This window comes from Pelecanus crispus, chromosome 12 (genome assembly GCF_030463565.1).
Source record: "Pelecanus crispus isolate bPelCri1 chromosome 12, bPelCri1.pri, whole genome shotgun sequence".
Lineage (NCBI taxonomy): Eukaryota > Metazoa > Chordata > Aves > Pelecaniformes > Pelecanidae > Pelecanus > Pelecanus crispus.
Window position 1 is genome coordinate 7,095,822 of NC_134654.1, and position 26,611 is coordinate 7,122,432.

A 26,611-nucleotide genomic window follows, 5' to 3' on the forward strand; every position below is an offset into this window, starting at 1 on the left:
CCACACCTTCCACCTTAGTGCTGCTCATCTGCGGGAAAGGAAATAAATCTCTAAGGACAAAGAACTGACCTCTGGGAACAGCAGGAGCTGAGTTTTAGGCCCTGCCTGCTCACCATCTCATCGTAAAAGGATGATAGTTGTTGCTCGGATTTAAATGTAAGGCTTTGTTTTTGTGGGTCAGAGCATGAAGAGGCAGCTGCTGGGTGGTGAACTTGCGAGCATCGCCTGTGAGTGCTGCCTGCCTGTGCTGGAGAGGAGTCAACGGAGATATTTCCATGAGTCCTTCTCAGTTACCAGGAACATTTCATAACCACGGATGTTCTTATCAGCGAGGCAAAGCTCACAGGGCGAGACGCTATCTGTTATTTAGACCAACTGGTACAACTGCAAAAAAGAGAAAAGTTTTCAGGCATGAAAGGTCTTCTTCATGCTCCTTCTGCAGTACATCTTTTGAAACAGCCTGGCAACCCCTTTGCTCTGGGAGCTGGTACCAGGAACAGGCTGGAAAAGGCCAGTTATGGCTAGCAGACGGAAAATGAAGAAAGAAAGGTGGGAAAACCCCCATCTCGGTCAAGCCGAGATGCACACAGGCTCCCCCGACTCCCCTTCCCCCTGCCAAAGCCCAAAGCGTTTCAGAAGTCACTCTAACAACAGTAGCTCCCAGTTGAGACCAACACTTTCGAAGCCTGTGTCCAAACACAGAGAAGCGGATTTCATGCCTAGGAAGCGAAGCATTTCCTGGGATACAGAGCGTGCTGTTCGCACGTTGCCATGGCAAAGAGCTGCCACCCCAGGGAGGCAGAGGCAATAAAAAGTTTAGTCATAGGAAATGCAATACAAAAAAATGTGTTTCAAAACCAGGATCCGGAATAATCCCAGTTTGGGTTAGGTTAATTCACCCGTGGCTTGAGCCAGAGGGGCTGAGCACAGCCAGTGTCAGTGAGTGAACGGTTCTGTATTTTGGGCCAAATTTAAGACAGCAGAGACACCATGGATTAATTTGGCCCATGGAGTAACATTAAGAAAAACACAAGAGAAAACCATGATTAAGACCACACTGAAACACCGTCGTAATCCCAGCAGCACCCTGGAACGCATCCTTCAAATCAGAGGAGCCTCTTTTGGAACAGACTCAACCCACTGTCATAGCTGCAACGTGCAGGACACCCTGCTAACGCAGAGCAACTTCCTAAACTGCAATTTCAGGCTCAAGCCACTGATGAAACTGCAGGCACGATAGAAAATCCTGCTGCGATACTTGCAAAACTTTCCCCTTCCCTCTTTTTTGGTCAACACCTCAGAAATAAAGTATTTGCGCTGTGCCAGCGGCCCAAGCACCCACCTGCGAAAGGGCCACGCTGCACCAGGCACAGATGGAAAGAGGGACGAGGGAGAAGCCCCCAATCTGCTGTGTCTCAGCCTTTAATGAGAGCAGCCTTTGCCTCTGCGCTGAGCAAGCAAACGAAAACATCCTGAGTCCCTAGTGGGGGGAAAGGAAAGCAGAATGACGGAAACATTGAGGTTGGACAGGAGCTCTGGAGATCACCTAGCCCAACCCCCCTGCTCAAAGCAGGGTCAACCCTTCAACTATCAGCTGGGAGAAACACGTATTTCCAACGGGATGAAGAGCAAAGTACGGATTAGGCAGCCTGCAGCTCACCCCGCTCCCTCTGAGCAGCCTCCAAGACAGGTCTGGGAACAGCAGGAATTTGCTCCAGGGCACACGCTGACTTTGGTCTGCAACAACTCAGCTGCGTTCTAGTTAAGTTTCTCGACTTTATTTCTTCTAAGATATGACAGTTTGAAAAATATATCCAGTTTGATTATTCTTCATGTGTCAGGGGTCTGCTAGGATTACAGCAGCTGCAGACATCCACGCCTGACGCCGTATAGTGATGTGACTGCTTAATTATTTTAGGGCATGGTTCTCAACCAGTGTAAATCAGCCAGTTTGGTTGACTTCAAAAGCAATAGCTTGCCTATGACCGGTAGAGATTTTAGTAAGTAAAAAGTTATGTACAGAACCATTTGTGACAGGACCTTTTCAAAAACATTTGTATAAACACTTTTTAACTTCAAGACATTCTATAGATGTTATTTAACCCTTCCAGCACACCAACACATTAGGCTTGAATGCCACCTCAATGTACCGCTTTAATGTTGTTTTAAAGACATGCTTCAGAAGAAAACCTGCCCAAAAGAAAACCTGCTTCAGAAGAAAACCAACACTCCAAACTTTTGGGGTTTGCTTTTTAAGATGACACACCTTAATCTAGTAAATACGGCACACAAATACAAACAAAATGCATTTTGCTCCCTGCAAGAAAAGGCGAGCTTGTCAAATTCTGCATTTCAGTGGTGGGCAACAGCCTCATACACAGCCCTGCCACAGCGTGACCACCACCAAAGCTGCTCAGCTCATCGGTAGGGATTTCATTTTATCTTCTACAAAATGTCCCTACGGACACCTCCATTTCCAGTATATCTATTTCTCTTTCCCAGCACCGGAACACAGCCAGGTAAGAGCGACAGCTCCTTCTCCTCCCATAAAACAAAGCTTCTTGCTAATAAAACTTCGCCAGCAAGGACTGCCAAAAAATCCTAAAGAAAGTTGGCCTTCTTGGGCTTGAATTTATGAAAAGAGAAACCCCAGGTATTTCCAAGTATCAAAACAGCAGAGGAATTCTGGCAGCTTGTTCCCCCTTTCTCCCAGAGCAGCGACTAGAGCGCAAGAGCTACCACAAGCAGAGCCGTCAATCTGCCAAGACCCAAATGCACGATACAGGATAAAAGCGAGGATCACACAAGAAATGAGAAAGCCAAAAGTAACATGCTTTTCTTAAATATTCAGAAAGTGTCGAGTATTCTGCCCTTTTCTTCCCAAAATTACAGACCAATCTTTTAAGTGCCCAATATGCACATACTTTTTCTTGTACGCATGATGCATCAGAGGGCCACTCTCTTCATGCTGTCTTGTCTCCTCAAAAAGAACTAGCAGAGTACATTTATTGTGTTAGGTAACTGATTAGTTAAGAAAACAAAAGGTAGCCTTGGAAGACAGGCAGATCTTTTATGTAATATATAGGACACCAGAAAAATGGTATCACATAAGCAAGATGACACTTGCTTTCCATAAATCATTTCCAGGTCTCAGGTTTCCAAAGAACACACCCGAGAGTAAACAACACAACACGAAACCTGCTCTCAGAACCAGAGTAATTCCTCACCTGCACTTACATGGGCAGACAGCACAGACAGTAGATTTAAAAAAAGATTTCTTGATGTAATGCAGATGTTGAAATCCCAGATCCCTTCAAATATTACTCAGTATTGCATTTTTAGGGCAATTATAGTTTATGTATCCTAATTGAGACTAAACAAGCTATCCATGCATTTGCACAAGTTTAATATATGTATCCATCTGGAATTGATTTTGATAAAAAGGTTAAATACAATAGCAAGTGAATTGGTTCTTAGTTAGGTTAATGGTTGGACTTGATGATCTTAAAAGGTCTTTTCCAACCTAAACGATTCTATGATCTTGTACAATAGGCATACAACAGAAGACGACATGGATGCTGGCAAAAATCCCTTACAGTAACAAATCAGCAACTCCCAAGATGGAACATCCAACTTCAGAGATCTGTTAAAATATTCTCGCTGGCTAAAGATAATTGCGATCTGCTTCTATGTGCTTTTCCTAAGTTTAGAACATGCTTCAATCACTTAATTTTAGAAAAAGAAGAAAAATGTAAACACTTGCAGCCCAAGGCCACAGGGTGTCCAAACACCACCAATGACCGCTAAGCATAAAAATGCTAATTTTAAAATTAATTTCACATCATTCCATGATATGATCTACTCATCTCTTCTGTTGCCCATTTAGAGAGAAAATAAGTATTGACGTACCACAAAAAACCCCAAGGACTTTTCCCTCTAATACTAGACTTACCCAGTCAAAACGTACCTTTAGTCTTCAGCCTTGGAATGCACTCAATGTAGATAAATTATGTTTAAGAGGTAACAAATGTATTTTTTGGTAATTTCCTTTCCCCTCCAAACATCAAAGAAGCTTAAAATGCCAAGGAAATGCATATCATAAGCCCCCCAGACACTGGAAGTTATCGCTCCCTTTCATATAAAGCACAACTAAAGCTCATAAAGAGTAAATTCTTTGTATAAAAACACAAAATAAAACCATCACAGAAGTGGGAATAAAAAACCCCAAGACCTTGAATCAGAGTATCTGACATCTTGTCTATAAGCCACAAAATTCCCAGGATGTACTCCAAACATTATTTCTAGTACATTATAATAATTATAAAAAAATCTGCAGTCATAGCATAAAACCAGTGCTATGTGTAACTCACGACTTTACATATATATGTATACATACAAAAGATTTATTATAATTGTCAATGCTTTTAACATTAAATACTTGATCCTGAAATCTTTAATCAGACAAAAGCTCAGTACACAGAAAATTCTGCTTCAACCAGGACTGATTCTCATTCTTCTAAACCAGATTAGGACTTCACTTCCGTGTTGACTCATTCATTTATTCCACAGTTGACAGCATGTTCACAGGACTGTGACTTGTCTATATATAAATATTGGAACAAACGTTCAAAGGGAAAATATACACGTCACGCCTAAATGTTCTTCTGTTTGTATTACTAAGAGCCTTAACATTTGAGTCCAGAGCCTCAACTGCTGTAAACTGGTTCAACTCAGCTGATTTCAGTGGCAATATGTTGATTTAGCTGATGATCTGGATCGCTCTTTTATCAAGTACGGACTGTCAGACATTCTTGAGAACAGTTACCCTACCAACAGATCCTCTCACTTCCATGATGCCAACAGCCTATTTGAAATCGTCTGGCCAGATACCAAGCAGTTCTTGTACATTACTCTATGTTCTGATCCCTGAAAACAGCCCTTTGCACAAACAGCTCCAAAAGTTGGCTTTGTATTGTAGACCGTATTCTGAAAACCAGTTGGGCAATTCAAAAGCACATGAAAGCAATTATAATTATAGTACTGCTGTGATAATTAAAACATTGCCAGCTGTATATAAGCCTATTCAAATGTACAGCTGTTATATGGGTAACGGGAAAAATACAAAAGCTTCAAATTCCATGCCTCGTAATTTTTCAGACTGCTACATTACAAACTCAGTTACTACCATCCCCATTTATGACAAAATGCCAAGACAATAGTGTCCTTTTCCATGCTTTCTTGTAAACAATTGGTTCCCTCATCACCTCCGAGTAATAAAAATTGTAACATATTCTACAATGATGTCCAATACAAGATTAAACTGGTTTCAAGTAAAAAACCAGAAAAATATTAGCTGATTCTCTTCTGCTGAAATTGTTGCCAGCTTTGGTCTAGATGCCTCCTACGCTTAGTCACCTTTGTCTTCGGTTGCCATTGCCGAGTCTCTCTGTTGTTCCTCTGGATCCCCTGGAAGAATACTGGTGACTGTCTGGAGAAGTGACTCAATCTGCTCTTCTGTTAGCCTTTCCTCACTTTCTTCTACCATCTGCAGGTCAAAAAACAATCTATTGTTATCATTACAGCCATACTTCCTTCCTCAGCTCCAAACAGAAGGACTCAACTAATGGGGAAATTCTGTTTTCAATGGATGCAAGACATAGTCTGAGCTCATTACAAAAGCATTTTACAAAGTCGAACTCTTACAATATTTAAAAAAAAAAGAAAGAAGAGCGCCATTGTTAACCACAACAGTTGGCACTCCATGAGGCCCTGCTTTCTTACAAGAAAAGCAACACACTCAGAACAGGCTTTCCTCCCTGGTTTCTCCTCTCTCAACCTACACATCAGTATCTTGAGCCAGGCTTTCATTTAGCTCACGTGCAGAGCTACCTTCCAGAGCTATTTTCCTAAGTTCCTGTGCTTTCATGCGAGAACTGAAATGACATAACCTGTGTCGTGGCTTAACCCAGCTGGGGTTAAACCACGACAACCTGATAGTGGTTACCTGAACCTTGGTATCTTATCCAGCACCTAGACTATAAGTAATTAGGCCATAAAAGAAGGCATCTAATCCTACAGCAGCCATACTTCATTGGAATTTACTTAGATTGTGAGATTCCTGAATATAAAAGCATATAAAAGCTCTGAGTAACACAAAACATGCTGTCACGAATCAACAATAAAATTCCGTAAGATTAATTAGGGACCTACTCTCACTGTGGAGCTGTGGGAACTCTTATATCACTGCTACCAGTAAAAACAACTGCCCTAATTTATAGGCAGCTGTTAAAAGGAAAAGCTTGTCAGAGGACTGGAAAAGCAAGCCAAACGAACTCTTCAAACGCAAATGAAACCAATTAGGATTGCAGGGTTTGAGATTTTCTTTTTTATACAAAGTCCTTTAAAATGTCCTTTGAAGAGCAGTGATTTATATTAATTATGGTTCCAAGTCAATGCAGGTTTATTCAGTTCTAGCTATCAATTGTCAGCTGTTCAGATGCATCTTGCCTTCTAAAAAAGTGGTATATTCAATTAACTTTTCTTTTTTTCAGCATCCTATGAGCCCTCTTTGCACAATCTGATCATCTTTCATCAGCCATTATCCACAGATCCTTGACGAGAGGAAAGCAAGCACACTACAATCCACTCATGTAGCAAAAGGCAGACAGTGAACATCCATTTGCAAATGACTGCTTCTGGGGGCCACTGTGATCAAAGCATGAAAATCTCTGTGGAGCGGTTTTCCAACTACAGTTAGGTCAAGAACTACTGCAGGACCCTGGCTTGAAAAACAGCCCTGGCTCTCATTACCACCAGCTGCTCTACTATACACTATGAGTTAAAATATACTAAAAATCCTCTTAATGTTACCCTTCCGTGTAAGCAACTGCTGCAGCTACTGAAGTGGTATGAGATAACTGCCTGCTGGACGGCATTTCAGAAGTGATCATCTCAGCAGCTTGACTAGCATACCTTGGAGCATCAACATTATACAATAAAGTATGTTACAGTGCGCAAACACACTCTTGGTTGCCAATACTGCTGACAAAGCCATTACTCTACAGATGACCTATGCTATTAAGTTTTGTAGGGGATTATCAGCCTGGTTTTTGCACTGGATTATAGCATTATTAATTACTGTTACATTGAACTTTAAAGGAGACAGCCCCACAGCAGCAGGAACCGTAGAAAGAAAAAGCCTTTGGACAGGCAATATCCCTTAGGGCAGAATGATTTATCTCTTAGTGGCCAATGCCTCCTGCATTCGTTACCGTCCCACTGCTTTCCGATCTTCAGAAAAATGGCACTTTGCCTGGTTTAGATTTGATTTATTGGATCACATGAAGTCCGCCTCTCCGCCATTTAAATTTTATCCCTCCCTATATGTCTCCTTTCCCTTTCTTCTCCAAACGCTTTCTCCTTTAGGTGCTTCAGGTAGCCAGAGTTAAACACAAGGATTTGATCAGAACTTAAACAGATAATAGAGAGTGATTTCTAGATCGGCATCAACTCTTCTCAACATCTGCATTTAAGGCAGCATATACTTATGCGAGTGTCTAATCACTGCTTATGTGCTCCTGAGTGCTGACCCAGTAATGCCCCAACTCCCAGTATGAACAACCATGTTGATGTCATTTGTACTGGCTGAACGTGGAAGCCTGCAGGACCGACAAACTGCAGATACAACTCGGGACACGGACAGACGAGCTCTGGTGATTGCTCTGGCAGTTTAAGAAATCACACTTTACCAGAAAGCTGATGACAGAAAACAGTCTCTCATGTTTCAGATGCATTGGTGCTGTAACTGATGTCTCATTAAACTGTCGAGAAAAACATCTTTAAAGAAAGAGGCTGGATACTGCACTGTGGAGTGGGTAAAGTAGCTCCAAACTCCCTTCTGTTGACAGATCTGTAGACTCTGACAGAGGGAACTGGTAATTCCTTAAACTGTGTAGCAAATTCATCAATGGCTCACCTCTCGGTGCCTCCGAGCCATGCATCCTCACTGCCAGCTCTCACAGCAGGTATTACCAATAGTCAAAAATCTACATTTGGCAGGATGGACAGTTTATTATTCAAGTTGATGCTTCAGCGCTATTTTGCTGTGATACTATTCAAGAGTTCAAAGGATCAAAAGCATAAGCTATAAAAATAAATTTTTTTCACTCTTCAGGGAAACAGCCTGAGCAGCGACTTATGGAAACATAAGCAACTGCAAAGCAGCAAAGCAGCATGCCAAAAGGAAAAATTCAAAAATTAAGCACAGAGAGCACGTAGATAGAGACAAATGAAACTGTCCTAAAGGAAAACAAGTACCAAGGGAAAGAGAAGGTCACTCAGAGGCTTATTCTGGATTCAACAGATGTTCGCACAGTCTTCTGATTTACAACTATTCAGACAAATACCTTTGCTACTAATCGTACCAGGAAATAATTTTATGATGCTCAGAAGAGAAATTACGCGTAAGAAAAAGCCTAAGAGGCAAAAAGAAACAATTGTATTCAAGTACCTACTTTTCCAGCAAGGATTTTACCAATATATAAAAAAAAAAAATCTATCAAAAAGCCTTGCTAACGTCTAGCTTGCAATTGGCTGAAACTGCTCAAGCAACAGACTTAAAGCATAAGCAGTCAGGAATGCAAAGTTTATACTAAGGAAAACAAAAATGCAAATGTTTTTAATAAGCATATGACATAAGATGTTTATGTTGGCAGTGCCACACACACCAAATGGAAGTAGATTATCCTGACATGATGCCATGTGCAAAGTGTAGGGTATCATCAACCAAAGCTCCGCTGAACTGTGTGTTTTCAATATTCAGGGGTTTGCGCAAGTAACAGAACTGGACAGTGTTAGAGTAACACAATTTATAGATAAAAAGCACCCTGATGTGCAGCAAGACAAGCATGTCTACTTCTCAGGGCTGAGAGCAAGGCTTTTCTTGAAATGAACATAGAGAAAAGCAGTAAGTCATGTCAGCTATGCTGCTTCTTGTAATAAATATTTCCCAAGTCGTTACTGCTTTTCAACATTCAAGTCTATACTATCCCAAAATAACTACAGTGTTTTTGTAGCAAGTGTTATAGCATATCAATGTCATTCATACATATACACAGTATGTATTTTCTATGAAATGCAACTACGTGGTCAAGATCAACTCAGTCAAGTCAGGCCTCAATAATAACTTCTATTTCACTCAAACTAGTAACAGTTAGTTATTAAGCTCTCATTGCAATATATCCATACAGTAAGCAATTTTCACATTTCATTTCCCCCCTCAGCCAACGCTCTAAACAATATAATCTACAAGATGACCAAAGAAGAAATCAAGGAAGGAAGCAGGAAAACTTTATTTGATATCTTAATTAGCATAAAATTCTTACAGCTAAAAAAAAAAAAAAAAAAAAGAGGCATGTTCCCCCTGCAGCTAGTATATACTTTTCAAGCCTGAGTACCTAGAGTTGCTTCTTACTTTACTGATAAATGTATTAACAGAAACAGCCAGATCTTCAGAACTATGGAATATACATACAAATTGCTCAGAAGGCAGCTGAAGCCACTGTACCGCTCACCTTTGAGAGCGATGCTACCTACCTTTATTTAGAAGTCTAATAACCAATCTTTCACCTGCTTAAGCACCTTGTACCTACAACTGTTAAGCCACAGCTTATGTATTGACTTAATTTCAAGTACTCAAGAGGTCCAACTAACTTAACTGGACTTTTAAGCTTAAAATTAAGCAAACATTTACTCAATGGAGAGTACGTCAAGAAAAGGATGCCAGTTCCGTTCTGCCTCTCCAGATAGATCTATGCATGGGCTTTCTAACACAGCAAAATGAAACATGCATCACTGAATCTTGCTACAAGAGAATGAAAAGACAAATTGCTCATCAACTGCAGAATTAAACACTGGCAGATGCCTTGCTCAGTAATGTAACTGCTGCTGGGAACCAGAGCTGTGCTTATTAAACAAATGCGTATGTGGAATATTTTACTACCATGCAGCCCTTCCCAGCTGCACATTTTAACAGTAGCTTTTTTTAATTGAGCGCTATGTATGAATTTCTCAGAGGAACAAAACAACCATAATTACCAAATCAGAATGTAATAATAGAATTACATTAAGCAGTAAGCCACATTAAAATCTGCTGATAAATTCTCATGGCAGAAAGTAATTTTCAGAAGCTTTTAAAGATTTTGTTTATTGAGAAGGCAAATCAGAAAATAACAGCTAGCCTGACTATCAAGATAATTGCAAAGACTAAAGTGTTTATTCATAGCATAAATGTGCAAATCTGTATGTTCATAGTGCCACATACACATGTAAGCACAAAATATGAACACAGACACATATACATACATGCATACTTGTCTAGATTTTTTTTTTTTTTAATCTGTAAAACCAGGACAAATGTTTTAGGAACATGCTTTGCCTAATTATAACCATACCTTATCTTTTCTGCTTACCCAAGTACAAGCAAAGTATAAGAGACTTCATCATCCTCACTGTGCTTCTTTTAAGCTTCAATGCTAATGTTTATTTCATTTAGCCTCCTGAGACGTGACAATACACTGCGAATGCTGAAGAATAAATAAAACCACACTGAAGAACCCTAAAACATTCTGAAAGAACTGAGAAACTGTCGCAAGGATAAGTAATATTTAATGGGTAACAAACCTCAGCATCACAGAACAGAACAATCCGTGGGTTAAAAGCTGTTGGTTTTTTGAATAATAAGCTAAGAATTCTATTTTAAAAATAATCAGCAAACTACAGTAAAAAAGGAAGTAGCAGTTCTGATCACTTCCAAAGCTATCAAGCACATAATTTAACTCCAGTGTAGGAGGTACGTATTTTATGAGAAAATGACTGCTATTTCCTCCTTTGAGCAGTAATTTGAAATTGCTCAGAACCAACATGCTAATAGAAAAAAAGCACATAAAAAAGAAATAAAGTAAAAGACTGCATGATTGGATTAATGTTCCTCAGAGATAATTAACCAAGTATGCCAAGTGGAACGCAAAATATATTGTTAAGAAAACAAAATATTTAAATCCTCTAACATCATCCATTTTCCAGAAGAATACTTTATATTATTATTTTCTATTCAACAATAAAAGACAATCTGCCAGGCTGGTTATGCAGAGCACATATCACGAGGTACAAAGCTCTCTGAGATGGAAATCTAGTTTTAAAAAGCACGGAATGAAAATCTACTTTTCCATTCAGAAAGAAGAATGTGGAGCAATTTGTTAATTAGAAAAGATGATGCTTAATCTTCAAACCCATCATGGTTCAGCATTAAGTAAAGCTGGACCACTGTCATGGTTAGATCAACATCACTGTCTTTTTTTTTTCCTCCTTTGTGAATCACTGAGCCAGGAACAACATATGTTAAAGATTAAAACAGGAGGTCAAGATAGCTGCAATGTGTACAACGTTTTACCCTGTGGGATATGAATTAGAATTTCATGCTCCTTTTGTTGCTATTGTTGTTTGAAAATAAATCCTGGCACACAGTCCAGAACAGACAAATATGAACAATTACAGCAATTTATGTATAAAGACTTACAAAAGAACTTGAGATCGAAAGATCACAAGAAAAATTTGCTTTTTAGCTTAAATATAATTTTATCAAAATTGATTTATTGTTCGCATACAACTAAAGGCATTTTTATAGAGGGAAATTAAAAAACCAAAAAGCTGGAAAGGCAAAAAAGCAACAAGCAGTAGTAAATATAACTATCCTCTCACAACAGCTATTAAAAGCCTATCGGGTAAATTTGACTCCATTCCATGGACAGGCAGCACTGAGTAAAAGTTTGAGACATCAAAACCATTTGAACAAGTGAGAGACAGAGATATGGCTCGTTTGGCAATTTGTTTAAAGCTGGCTTTTTTAAAAATAAGACTGACTTTGCCTACATTATATGAAGCAGTCAGAAGTTTTTTTTAATCATCATTTATTTCTGATTTCAACTCCAGGAATGACTCAAAGCTTTTGAGTGGCAGGGGCAAGTTCAATGAAAAGAAAATCAAGGCAGTTTTAGACCTAATATTCACTTCTCTGTAGGTTGTCTCTCATCCATTGACTACAGTGAATTGACCTGCCTGCACAAAATCTGCATATGGGTAGTCTTCTCTCTACCGACATCGAAGAAGAAAATGCTAGCAGCCTCCACGGCTCTGCATTATTTTATATTCAGAGATGCTCAGAGAAGACAGAGGTTTTCTGTGTTCAAAGACATTGCACTGCTACAATCTCCTTCCCCTGTCCTCACCAGAAACCAAAATGATTCAAGACAGCAATCGAACAGCAAAATCATTTCCTTGCTATTGCTCCTAGTCTCTGTATTTCACTAACAAAAATGGCCTGCAGTTTCCTAGCGGTTACTGAGCTCGAAAGACTTTGATGTGCTTTGATGAAAGAGTAAGTGCACTGCAATTCGGGGAGGCTTAATTTAACAGTGTTAACAATCCAGTCAACCTAGTTTACTGTAATACGTGTTTTGGAGAAACTTGCCCTGGGAATTGCAGGCGTATCGCAATGGAACAGAAGTCCTTGCATCCCCAATACTTCCACGATGATACAAATTCAGGCTACTCCCCAAATGTATGAATATTACATTTTTCGCAAGTTGCTTTTGATATTAGAGAAGGGTTACATATCAATAATGGGCTGACACTCAACTCAAATCTTGTATCTACATTCTGTAAGTTTTAGCAATGAGTTTTATCTAACTTTGACATTACAAACTTTGGAATATCTAAAGAACAACACTCTACAGAAACCTGACTTCTAATATAAAGGCCCAAATTTCTTATACTTGCCTCCTGGCCTTCAAACATGACACAGGAGCAAAACTATTTTCAGTATTTTATGGGTAGATAATGAGGAAGAAGGTAGGATAATGAGGGGAGGAGGGAGAAGACAGACAAAACCAGTCACTTGAAAGCGGCAAAAGATTATTGCATTTCAAGAAGAAAAGGGAAAAAAAGACAGTATATGGCCTATATGGGAATATAATAGATCTGTGCCTAAGCACATGAAGCTAACAAAGGTATGAGACAGGCTCTACATCACGGCTTATGACTAACTTCCTAAGCAAAACTCATGAAGCCTTAATGCTCTTGGTTGGGTTGATGACTGATGCTGATCTTCAATCACAAAACACAGTATTAATTCTGCAACTAGAAACATTCTTTTATGAGATGCCTTCAGCATTATAATGTCTGCTCCTTGGCTACAAAAGAAAAATAGTCCTACTGGTACCTCTTTAATCCTCCCCTTTTTTGCAGCAAAATACGATCTCGTTACTACATAGTTTGGTTTCAGGATAAGATTGTAAACAGATGTTCTTAATGTAAGAGATCTTTATTAAAAGAATATCCTTATTGTAATAATCTCTTTATTACCACAGGATTTTGTATTCCTAAGGAGATACTTCAGAGAATATAACCATCTATTTCTATTTAGCGACAATCCCTCTTTACATCAGAATTATGCTTAACAGATTGATAATGGCTGCTTTACATCAGAAAGTCTGTTTATATCCATTTCTCATTCTGCACCATTGCTCAAAATTCCCTATCAGTCATTACTCATTCCTTTTTAGAATATTTAGTTTCACTATAACATAAAACTCTGCCATCAAAACACCCATGTCATCACAGCTGTCAAAAAGTGAAGTACTTGATTACACAGCAGCAGCAAAAAGACTCAGGTTAAATATATTCTTACTCGCAATACTGTAACTAACCTTTAATGACTGCACTGGGCATTTTCAATATGTGACCCTGAAGCAAAAAGAGGTGGAGAATCTGTCCGAAAGAAGCATGGGCAAGTCTCTAAGGAGGTCTCAGAGAGGAAGCAGAGTGGATTTGAAACCATGAATGTAAAGATGTGCATAAAGGGATAAATTCAATCAGTGACCATGAGAAAGTAATTATTCAATTGATCTTCAAGGTTAAAGCTGCTTTCATTTAAGCTTTGAACAGTCAGGAGCATTGTTACTTACCAGCTGTATTTCAACTGCTGTCACAGGCCTGTGGTTAAGCAACTGGAGCTTTTCTGCCCTGTTGAAAAGCAAAGCGTAAAACAATCCACATTACTATATAATTTGAGAATCCCTTCAAATGACTGGTAAGATGCAAATACATTCCTGATAACTTAGGGATGAAACGCCACTGCCAAGAATAAATCTGACCGGGTTTGTAGTGAAGTTTAATCGCCATGATAATTTTGATATTTTAAATACAGTACTTTCTTGTGGTTTTAGAGGTACTGCTGTTGCCACCTCTAGTCTAAGGTAGCAAGGCAGAGGCCCTTAGATCATTGCTGTACAAGCATTAATTAACATGCATTCTTGCTTTGTTTAACGCTGTACAGAAATGCTGAACAACTTGTCAAAGATCAGACTCTCTTGCTGTGAACACATGACCACAAGAACAATTACCATACCCTTACCACCCTCAATCAGTGCCCAAGTTGTAAAAGTACGCTTATTTATTGTGGTTTAAAAGAGAAGTGATAATTCATTAATTTACAATAATTCAAACACTTCTGATTACCTGTCCACACTCTAAGGCAGACAGAAAGCCATTCTACGCATTCAGATTTACGGTCCTGTGCCTTCAGCACAAAAGCATTTCAATCAACATTAGCTTCTTTTGTTTTGACTTTAGATACAGTGTTAGTGTTTAGATACAGTGTTGCATCTGTATTTTTAATAGTTCAATTCCATTCTCCTCTGCCTACAAGGGGGAGAAGTCAGTAAAACTTGCCTGACTTTGGTAGTTAAACACAAAACACTTTAATATTCAGAGAGACAGTGTAGTACCACTGAAGCCAGTGGCAAAATTCCTGATACTTTCAGAACCATCACCAAGCTCATCCAGCCTCACTGCTTTTCTGGATTCATTTTCACCAAACAGCTATTAGTTCTACTTCCTCGTCAAGAAACCATGAGATCTCACAAATGTCCATTTAAACACTTTGATCATTGAAAGAGAAAAAAAGGGGTATGAGGGAAAACCACAACATTTAGGCAATAGCTCTGCAGCCCAAAATTATTAATTTTACACCCTACTTAAATACAAATTATTCTAAAAACAAAGTAAAAACCAGCTGTCATACACCAGTAATGCATATTTCATTGATTTCAGAAGCTCAAAACATTACCATTGACCACATAATAGCAGCATGGCTAACGATCTGAGCCGATCTCTGTATTTTAGAACAGAAAAGCACAATAATACAACACTCCTAAATATAAAACAGATGTTTAAAAGGGCATATGAAACAGTAACAAATGCACTTTTATACTAAAAACATACAATTACAGTGTAATAATAATAGATACAATGAGTAAACAAACTTGACCATACATTTGGGGGGGGAACTTGAATGATAATTACTTGACATACAGCCTCTCCTAGCTGCCATCTATGTTCATGCAGCACCTCTATCGCACACATTCAGGCATTGAAGTGAGAACTGATAGTTAACATGCATGATCTTCCAGTCTGTGATACAGCAGTGAACTAGATTTTGAAGAATTAAAGCTTGGAATTTTTTATTATTATTTAAAAGGCATCTTTAATGCATATTTAAACTGATTCTGAAGAGTTTCCCCTTGGTTTATTGGACCTGTGGGTGGCTTTCAGGAGAAGACAGATGCTGTAATTCATTGCCCTGAGCTCGCCCATGCAGGCATTTACAACCAACAGGTCAATGCCTATGCGCCTGGAGATACTTCAGAGATACCGTCTCTTTTCAAATGGCCTCCAACACGGGCTGCCCTTGAAATCTTACACCAGCTAATAGCTTATAGCATTGTCAGGCATTTCAATACTTTATCATTCACGTATGTGCACCGGTACATGTTCAAAGACCAAGGTGTTTAGACTTCTCAGGAGAAGCCTTTGGCAAGCAATGCATTGCTGCGGTGCGTACATGCACGCACATGTATGTGTCAAGAGGCTGAATTTAATACTTAAGAAGGCAGGCAGCTGACACCCAAAGAGCATAAGGCCCTTCATTTATCCACTAAACACACCGAATGAGCAGCACTAGCATAAGATTTTCCTAGCTTACATCTCCTGAAGGGAGAATTCTCTATTACCACAGACTGGATGATCCAACACACCCTCTTCAGCTAAAATGTCCATGATTGCAAGTGGCTTAGTGATGGGAACAGGACTACGGGAGACTCTGTGGCTTAGTGAAGACAACAGCTTTGCTGATACCAAACATCGAGCTTCATTACACCAGAGGGTTTTGTGATGTGTATTCACAGCCCTGAAGAACAGAAAACAGCTTCAAAGAGATGAATGACGTGCTGACTGTTGTTCTTAGACCCAGCCTGCTGGTGACAAAGTCAAAATCCTAAAAACCCAAAGTTTTTAATTGTTCCACCTAGTCCCTGAGCCATTCTGCCATCACTTTTATAAAATACTGGAAAATAATTCTAATCATGACTTTCAACTTCAAAAGAAAAGCTTGCCATTTTAAAATGCAGCATTTGTGAAATATTAACAATTCAGAACAGAAAGCACCAAGAAATCCTCCTCTATATATATCCATTTACCATTAAAAAGCATACACAACTCAACATCTTGAATTCACATTTACTTTACGAATGTACGTATTTTTTTCCTCTCTAAATTTCAAAATTTGAGAAGGGGATAAGGAATTAGGACTTTATAAAGGAGGGGGAAAAAAAAATAAGAAAACTCCATTTTAATCAACCACAGAACTGTTCAAAATGTCTACTTAAAAAACAAGCTCAAACATTTTGGGTACCACCCAATCCTTTTAATCTTCTTTTCTACTTCTACAGAGCCACATCAGAAGATTTTTCTCAGTCTTCAGAAAAAGCTTGCAATAAAGTGACATTTGGCACCTGGATACATGCCAACAAGTGTGGCAGATTTCACATCGATTTCAGATTTCACAGCTAAAAGATTATTTTTGCTGAAGAACAGGAAGATGTTTCTACCTGCACATCAGCATTTGCCCTTCCAAGCAAGGCCATCAACTTGCTCCTTAAAAAAAAAAGGTGCCTAAATACGTTCCTAAGGAAATATTTTAACAGTGGTTTCACAGTGTTTTCGAAGAAACACCAATTATCAAATTAGTTCCTTGAGCTTGCCCGCACGTATTTGTGTGTCTTGTATAAATGAGTAAGGATCACTATTCCCATTTTACAGACAGTAAGTCCGAGGGGGAACAATTAAGCAGTGACTGCTTTAAAGGCATTGGGTTTTGGAGGTGTAAGAATGGGAAAGAGATGTGGTGTGGGAGGAGAAAAGGAAAAGCCCTCGAGACAGTACATCGCAGCAGATGTTGCTGTATTCTCTGAAGGCTCCACTAAATAATGCCGAAAGGGACCGTGTGGTTGTGGCCCCTGGCCAGACCTCCTCCTTCCTCTTGGAGATTTCGTAGTGCCCTGGAAAGGATCTGTCCTTGCGTTCATGAACTGTATGGCGTATCCAGCCTGCAAAAATACAGGAGGATGCTGGGGGGGGAAGGTCCTTGGTTCAATTACAGCATAAATCAGTATTTAAAGGTAATTCCCACTGTAGTGACTATGCTCTCTTTCCTCCTGCAGAATAACTGTTTATATTTTTTCCCCCCTCTCCTGTTAACAACCCCTTGGCAGCACAGGGTTTGATCTTAAAATTCTGAATATTGTGATTTTACAGAAGTGTCGTGGTTTAGCCCCAGCCAGCAACCAAGCACCACGCAGCCGCTCGCTCACTCCCCCTGCCCCGGTGGGATGGAGGAGAGAATCGGAGGAGTAAGAGTGAGAAACACTCCTGGGTTGAGATAAGAACAGTTTAATAATTGAAATAAAGTACAATAGTAATGATAATAGTAACAATAAAATAATAATAATAATAATATACAAAGCAAGTGATGCACAATGCAATTGCTCACCACCCGTCAACCGATACCCAGCCAGTTCCCGAGCAGCGATCGCTGCTCCCCGGCCAACCCCCCCAGTTTATATACTGAGCATGACGTCATATGGTATGGAATAGCCCTTGGGGCAGTTTGGATCAACTATTCTGGCTGTGCCCCCTCCCAGTAACATTTTAGCTTTTCTCTTCTGTTTAGTAAATATCCAGCTGCCAAGATTATTTAAGAAATACCAAGCATGCATGTGTGCAAGACATCAACAGTTACCTCTGCTTACTCAGGAGGTCCATGTTAGCAGCTCTTCCTGCTGTTTGTACAGAATACAGACATCCACTCCAACTATGAAAATCCGAGATCAGCTCAAGGGGACCCTTTTGATGCTTTGGTCCCAGCTCTTCTCCCTGCGTGCAATTTCTGACCTTCCCTGCTCATAACAAAGGAAGCGACCAGAAGGGTACTACTCTTGGAATCCCCTTGCAGCAAACACTCACAAAATGCCTCTGAAATTCAATGTTGCAATAGAAAACTGGATTCCGCAGCCCCCTACACTAGCAGTAGGCAGTGCAGCACTGCATGCAGTACGAGTTGGAGCTCAGTACCCACTGCACTGACTTTTTTAACACTGATATCAAAAGCTGACTGTTAAAGAGTCGGAGTCTGTGTATCTGGGATTTCTTGCTAGCACGTAGACAAATTAGAACCTGAATACGCACAATTCCATCAGAAATAAGCTTTAAGGAGGGCAAACACTGCAAGCCTGAACATGCATCAGTATCAGTACTGACTGCAGTATTTTGCATGGGCATAGACATGATAAGCCTGCATGTAGTTCATGCTCCATTACATCTAAAAAATAAAAGGAACGTCTTCCAGCTGAGATGAATCCATCTTTACACTTTCTACAGCATGCATGTTTACACTCATGCTCATTAAATAAAAAGGATAACTGTCCCATTCAACTAAACAGAAGGTGAAGAGTATTTTCAGCTTAATTGCCCCCAAAAAAGTAAGTCTTTGTATTTTCTCTGGACTGCCTGGATTTTAGTAACACTGTTTGGAACATGAAAGATGCTCATTCAAGAGAAGAATACATACAAAAGATGAGTGACAGCTGAAAGCCATTTTCTCACATAAAAGCAAGATTCCACTAATCAGAGTTAATCGTCCGTTATGCAGACTCTTACAGGACCTGCCTAGTGAGAAATCCCAAAACGGCAATTACTGCTGTTAGGCTGAGCAGTGCCTCCCCACTTCTAGGCCACATCCAGCAGTAGCTGAGACTCAGCTAGAGCCAAGATCAGCATTTCCAGCTGAGGGCAAAATGATGCGCAGTGGGCTTTGGGACATATAAAGCTTGGGCTGCGGGAGACAAAAATGCGTGCAGTTGTGGGAGAAGAAAATGGGACTGAAGTCTGCATTTGAGGGCAGAGTCTATATTGTAGAAGGTGAGGATGTAGGATTACATTACGTTCACAGTCAAAAAAAAGTTCTCCTAGAAGACAAAAGAAAAAAATTCACTGTCTTGTGGTCAAGATCACACTGCATATTTGGGTAGACAGAATGGACAGCACATTGCTACAGTGCATAAACTCACAGACTCTAAAAAATAGTAAAAATGGTTACATACTGTTGTGCAAATTAAGACAAAATGTATCCTCTTCTGTCAGCAGCTAGCCAAGTCTTTGCAGCATTTATATTTTAACCAAAACCTCACATTGAATGTCTTTGTATTGCCCATTTTTTTTAGCTACTGAACTCCTAGACTGTAAGTAAATATACATGCATGCACATTTCGTTTTTCTAGGAAAAGATCTATAGGCATGGGTAAGAAAAGAACAGTATTAGTGCCAAGATACAGCACACAGAGCTAAAAAAAACCCTAAAACATCTGTGACTGTGCAGAGGCAAACTTATCCTCAGGAATGTGTGTTTTTTAGTTGCTAGGAAAACCATGAAGTAACAGCAGCATACATAACCATGTATTTTATTACTAGCTGAAAATAGATAAGAGTCAAATCCTATGGTCTTGAGTCAACCACGGCAACTCATATAAAATGTTGTCTGAATCAAGATCAGAGGATCTGGCTTATGGATGAGCAGTCCTGAGCTGTGGTCTGTGAAATCACAGTACCAGTCTGCGCGTGGTCTGTGCAAACATACCGGGCTGTATTCTCCACAGGGGTTACCACTGTACTTCAACGTTGGTACGTTTCTGCAGGATGAAATCGGAAGGCTGCTAATGGTATCTGAATGCAAAAAGCTGAGCAACACCGCTACAGATCAAAGGGTTCATTTCAAATCAATTCAGTGGCAAACACGGTGGTCTTTTAAAAGACTATTAAACAATGCTATTGTTAAACTAGCACCATCCTGACTTTGGTGTTGAATATTCACTTTGAAAGCTCTGGAAGAGACAAAAATTACAAAGTAAATCATCCAGCCTTTAATATTTTAGAGGTTTATATTTGTGGTAGTTTTTGGCAGTAATGATGGAAAATACTTTATAAAAGTACTACTGATTTTCAGCTCAATACTTCCTTGAATGTGTTGATTTAAAGACAAAAAGGGCAATCTTTATGTCCAATTTTGAAGATTATGATAATATGCAGTGATTGGAAATTTGATTATTCCAAAATTAGACCTAAGATAGGCTATCAGTAACAGGAAGAAGTACAAGTTGAGCCAATTTTCATTTAAATGCAATTACAGAGCGCAAGCTTAATAAATGTTCTTTTCATGCAATGCCATTCGCACTACCTTACAAAATATGAAGCCATTCCAGGGACTAAAACTGGAAAATTAGCTGCTAGTGGCATACTGTATTTCCAAGTACAACATGGCTTACTGTACTGTAGTGTTAGCCAAAGCTTGAGGCCTCAACAAGGCAATAATAAAATTCACTATGATGTCAGTTCAGAGCTTTTCATTTAAAAAAAAAAAAAAACAAACCAAACCTCAGTTCTAGTTTCAATTTTACCAAAATAACTGATGACAAGGGAAAAAACTGCTTTACCGTACTTTACTGACTATATCAGTGAAATATAGGTTTAGATGTCTTTTAATTTGCTCCATTTAGCAAGGCAGCTATCTGAAATGACTCTGAAAGGTTTAAGTTGTTTTTACATGTTAGTATTTATTTTTAAAATTTGCAGTTTAGGAATGTTTTTTTTTTCCTGCCTGTAACACTAGTGAGAAAAACCCGTCACAAAATTGATGGCTATCAGCAGAAAAGATATGCTGGTCTGTTCACCTAGTATTTTAAGTAGCAAATATCAGCAATAACAGAAAGAAAAAGCTTGAGGTGATTTTACAGGCACCGCACCATTTGCCAGCACAACGCTATCAGCTCTGTAACTGGAGCCAGGACGTTTTAGGAGATCACGCGTAGCCTGACGAGCAATGCATTCTGCACGGTTAGTATTGCAGGTTTGTAGAAGGGGAGCAGGAAAAATGAGAATTCGCTTGATTAAAAGTTCTGTTCTTTAAATGAATGTGCCTCAATTCTTGGTGCCTCTCTGGATGGTGTCCGGACTGTCTTCACTGCCTTGAAATTCTCACATACAGTAGCACAACCTAGTGCTTGTGTGCTGCAATAACATGCTGAGCAGGGCAAGTCAGCTCCTCACGCTACCTCCATCAGGTTTTTAGATATAGCTGCAAATCCTTCTTGTATTCAAAGCCCTCAAGTCCTTGTATTAGAAAAGAAATTGCTGAGCCTAATTAACAGCACAAGCACACTGCTTAATTGTTTCCTCCTTGATTAGAGGCAGAGCCATAACAAGGAATTTAAATGGTAGAGGAAGCAGTCTAAGATGAGGCGGTGTTTCTGACCAGTCGTGCCTTTTAACCAGAACCTCTATTCCTCTTGCAATGAGAAAACAGAAAACGCCGCTGTGCCCTCACTGGGGACAGACACCAACTAACATATATCTTAAAGCAAATCGGCTACCTTCAGAAAACTGTTACCAGCAGAGACAGCATATGACCAGCTAAGAGATTAAGGGAGAAAGCACATCTTTGAATGCCTTACCCAGAAAGGAAGTAGCAAAGACAGACTCTGGAGTTCATTACTCTTTGTGGGAGGAAAGGTCATTACAGCGAGATCATGTAAGCAAGGTCCTGGAGAGCAAATACTGCAGGTTCTTTCCTCTCAAAGGGAGGAAAGCTCTCTACCAGCTAACTGAAACGAAATCTCTAGTGAAGCCTTTTCAACAAATACCACCTCCATCCCACAGAATGGAAATGATTAATGCCTTAGTCTTTAAGTTATTTAACAATAGAGCAGTGTTGAAATGATCTTGGTTATGAACCAAAGGGTAGTTCAAAATTTCCTTGGAGGCATTATTATTTTAAGTGGTTTAACATAAAGTGCATTATATAGTGATTGCACACCATATGCTTTCTGTGTTTTGGTGAGAAGAGGCTGCCAGATGGGCTCCGATACTTCCAGTTTGAAGTCTCTGAATGGAAAAGATTAGAAGAAAGAAAAAGTGCCAGGATCACACTAAACAATCCTAGTTTGAAGTGTCTGAATGGAAAAGATTAGATGAAAGAAAAAGTGCCAGGATCACACTAAACAATTCTGTTTCTTATTTTGTAAAGTACGTGGCAAATGCAGTGCTGGCAAGTTCTTTACCAGATGACAAAGATATTAACTAAAAGTAAAGTTGTAGAGGATGCTCAAGAAACTAAGGTATCCCAGTCCAATCTGAGTTCTGATAAGCCATAAACGTGGTAAATCTGTAACCTAAACTAGTGGATGGCTCTTCACTCTTGTCCTTCTGCCATTATGCAGAAGGAAATTACTTGGTAGTAATTCTCTTGCTTGCCTTACAGACCCTGATTCAGAGAAAAAGGACAGAGAAGATGATGCCTAAAATTAAAGGCACCTCCTAGCATCCATAAAAAGAAGACAAAACAGTCAAAAAGCTCATTTAAAGCTTGTAACTGTGTCAACCTTTGCAGCAGTGCTGTATTCAAGTTCAAAGAACAGGCAGGCTTGGGAAGGCAAATATTTGGGTAGATCTTCTACAAAATAGTTAGGCAGTACGGGAGACTGTAAGACATTTTGTAGCTAGAATTCTCTGCATTATGACCCAACATCATTTAGTACTTCACTCTCAGAGACACCATATGGGGGAGCGGATGTGGTCAAGGTATCTAATGTGATAACAGAGCTCCCCCTGCCTTTTTGGTAAGAATTAACCCTGAGATCCTCGTCAAATTCTACCAGAAAGAAGTTCAGAAATGAGCATTAAAACAAAAGAAGTCCTTTGACTTTTAATGGGACTCATTCAGCTGCTTAAATCCTATTCTGCCTTTTTAACTCCCCCTGGCTTTTTGCTATGATGCAGCATTCTTCTGGTGCTGCGCTGCACAAACTGAACAAGCTTATTTCACTTCAAAGAGGATGACTGCTTCACAGTTTCACAGAAATCAGGGATACCTGCTACTTACTCAAAAGAAATAGTTTATTGCCGATTTTAAGATACTCTCTTTCATTTCCATGCTATCAGCTCTTTACAGTAAACAGAGTATTTTCTCCATACTTGAATACCTCAATGTCAGAAAATAATTAGGATATTCTTGCCCACTACATAAATTAGTATCCTGCTATATAAAAGGAGCTATGGGAGGACTAAACACCGACATACTGACCTGGCAACTTCAGCTCTACAGAAGAAAGCACTACAAGCAAAGCTACAATACCCATGACAAAGCTTGCAAGTACTAGCACCCCTGTGTCTGCAATGACAGCAATACTGTGATCAGAGCTGCTGATATACTGGATGTGAGCATAATTGTAGAGAGGGGGCACTGAAAGTCAACAAAATGGCTGACAATCTGCTTTCTATTCAACTTACTATGCTCTGGACAGGGTAAAAACTTGCCTTGTTAGCCCTGCACTGTCCAGATGCTCTCACTTTGCGTTTCTTCTTGCAACAGAACCAAATTATTAATAAGAGCCTGCTTCCCAGAGCATGAACTCCTTGGGAGTCCTTCCAGCAGGGAAGAAAAATGCAGTCAGTGTCTATACAGCATAAACTACTCCTTCGTGGTGAAGAAGAGTCATTTAGAAGCAACTAAATCTTTGGTTTTTCTGCTTTAAAAATCAGATGACTGATTAGAACCATCCAAGCAAGTAGCCAATTGATTCAATTTCTTTTGGGTCTGATCATTTACAACAGGCTTCACTCACACTCTGGAGAGAGGTTCAAGAGGATCACGCGCTTCAAGCACTGTGGACAGGCATTCACACCCCTGCCAAAGAGGAAAAATGCCCTTTGAGTCTCTGAAGGAAATCTTTTCTATGCAGGACTTCCCAAAACGAGAAGAATGAACTGTATGTTCGGCTTTACTAGAAACTGTTGGGGAGGGGAGGTTGATTGACACAATATTTAGGTAACTGAAATGTACATCTCAGAAATCCTAGCGGACATAAATATCAAACAGCACAAAAAGAGAGTATTAACATCTTAGTTTGCTAAATGTCAGTCAAACCCTGAAAGATGATCTGTAGCAATTGGGGTTCACAGATTCACATAAAACTTAAACTTCAGAATAACATTCCTTCCCATACATCTATATTAGAATTTTATTTACTTATTACCTCCTTGCAATATAGTCACCTTTTTTGCCTCTTAAGAATGAATGCATTTTTGCTTACGGAACTTCATAAAAATAAGACTGATAATAAACCAAGGTTGGGTTGGGGGTTTTTTTGCAGCTCTCTTACTGTGTTCAAAACCCATTTACAACTTACAACTTTTTCCTCAGAAAACATTTTATGAACTCTACTTTGTGCTTGGACCATGTGAAACCATGCTAAAAACCAACATACTGACAAGAATCTGTGAGAAATACATTGGTAAACACAAGCCCGCTTAAGGAAATACTGATCCATGTAGGCGTTAATGAGTGAAGGAAAAAAATGTTTGGATGAATATTTAAGTAATGGCAGAAAATACTTAAAATATGTTAATCAAAACCAGACAGATTATCATACTGTGTACATGGGGATCAGTTTTTCAACACTGCCATGAGTTTATACTTTTATTCAAAGGCACATCTCTACTTACTTGGTTAGCTTATGGCCTTTCATTGCTACGAGGAAATCTCTCACAGTCTCAGGACTCTGGTATCTACAGGGTGTTTTTGAAATGTACTTCAGCGTCTGCAACAAATAGAAAGAAAGTACACATTATTTCACAGTTACTATTTGCTTTACCAGTTGTGTATGAAACAAGCCGATTTTGAAAAGTCCCCTCAGTACTACTCAGAAAAATTGGAAAAGTCAATTCAGGTTTTGGGGGTTGGCTTTTTACTCTTTTTTTTTTTTTTTTTTAAAACAGTGGAAAGTGCTGTCATAGATGACACAGATCACTCACACTTTTCTGTCTTCAGTAAGACTATACTGATATTTGCTGAGTGAGTAAGAAACAGGCAATATGTAACTACAACTTTATGTAATGGAAATGACATTAGTACTTATCCAGAAAGCCTCAGTGAATTCTTTCCATAAAGACATAACCCAGCCAGCTCACTACACACCCAGGTGAGAATTACAGCTTTGACTATTCCCTCTGTGGCTTTGGACGGCCATTTATCTGATCTGTCCAAAGCCCAAAGTCGCATATTGAAGAGTACAGGAAAGGAGCAGGTTTCAGCTCTGTCTACTGAAAAAAACACCTGCTGTTTGTGAAAGACATTTGCTTTCTTGGTTTCACATAATCTCAGGTGATGCTAAGACTGTGATCAAGACATACTTACAGCTGTGCTGAATAGCATCACTCAGATTTACCTCTCCTTTTAAAACCAACAAGCATTTACAGATTCAAAGCTAGTTTAAAAAGGTACCAAGATAGGGAGGGTTGGGGTTTTTTGTGGTGTTATTTTTTGTTGTTTTGGTTTTTGTTTTTTAAAAGCAGTAACACTTCAGAAAAGTTGAATACTATTCATCCTAAAAACCATGTTACCTTCTGCAGTTTTCATGTGCTCAGTGCCAGGGACATTCTCACTGCCAACCCATAAATAACTGATTAAGCTCTCCAATCTATGGTTGTTTTCACCCTTTATATGCATATTTGGCAATGCTTTCTTAAAGTTCATAGAGGCAGGTTAGGTGGGTTGTCATGAAAATCTGCAAGAACACTGGAGTTTAGAAATGTTTATCTGACTTGAGACAACTTATCTGTGCTCCATTTTTTACGTGTAACACGTACCAACCTCAGCTAACTTTTGCAGCAGATATTACATCTGCTTGCTTTATTTAAAACATCACAACACCTAGCAGACAGATAATACATAATATAATTTGACATGAGTGAAAAAAAATTTGTTGATAAAAAACCCACACAAACTCCATTTTACAGCTGTCTTTTCACTGGAAGTAGTTTAGAATCTTCCTGCATGTTGCTTGTTGCTTGGATTAGACCCCAAAATGGAGTCGGAAATAATGAGCATCAATGGAAAAGTCAAGGAAATCCTTGCATTGTCTGCATTGTGTGCATCAGCAACAGAAGGATTTAAGAGAGTATTGTCAATGCTTGTTTTGAATTAAGGAAGGAAATCTTCATCTGTTGATACTGCATAGCTATACATAAAGCTTAGAGTATCAATACAACTGACTCATGATGCACTAAGTGGATTGCAAATACAGACACACGTGTGGTAGGATACCACATG

At 39.3% G+C, this 26,611-nt stretch overlaps 1 protein-coding gene across 1 annotated transcript in view; it reads right to left on the reverse strand.

Moving 5' to 3' along the window:
• Positions 1 to 5,394: 5,394 nt before the first annotated feature.
• CRCP (CGRP receptor component) overlaps positions 5,395 to 26,611 on the reverse strand; it is a 31,144-nt gene continuing 9,927 nt past the window's right edge. The window contains exons 4-6 of the mRNA XM_075720040.1: positions 25,006 to 25,100; positions 14,022 to 14,079; positions 5,395 to 5,545 (exon numbers count right to left, since the gene is read on the reverse strand). Of these exons, the coding sequence (XP_075576155.1) occupies positions 5,408 to 5,545; positions 14,022 to 14,079; positions 25,006 to 25,100 (291 nt within the window). The 3' untranslated portion in view covers positions 5,395 to 5,407. The remainder of the gene's footprint in view (positions 5,546 to 14,021; positions 14,080 to 25,005; positions 25,101 to 26,611) is intronic.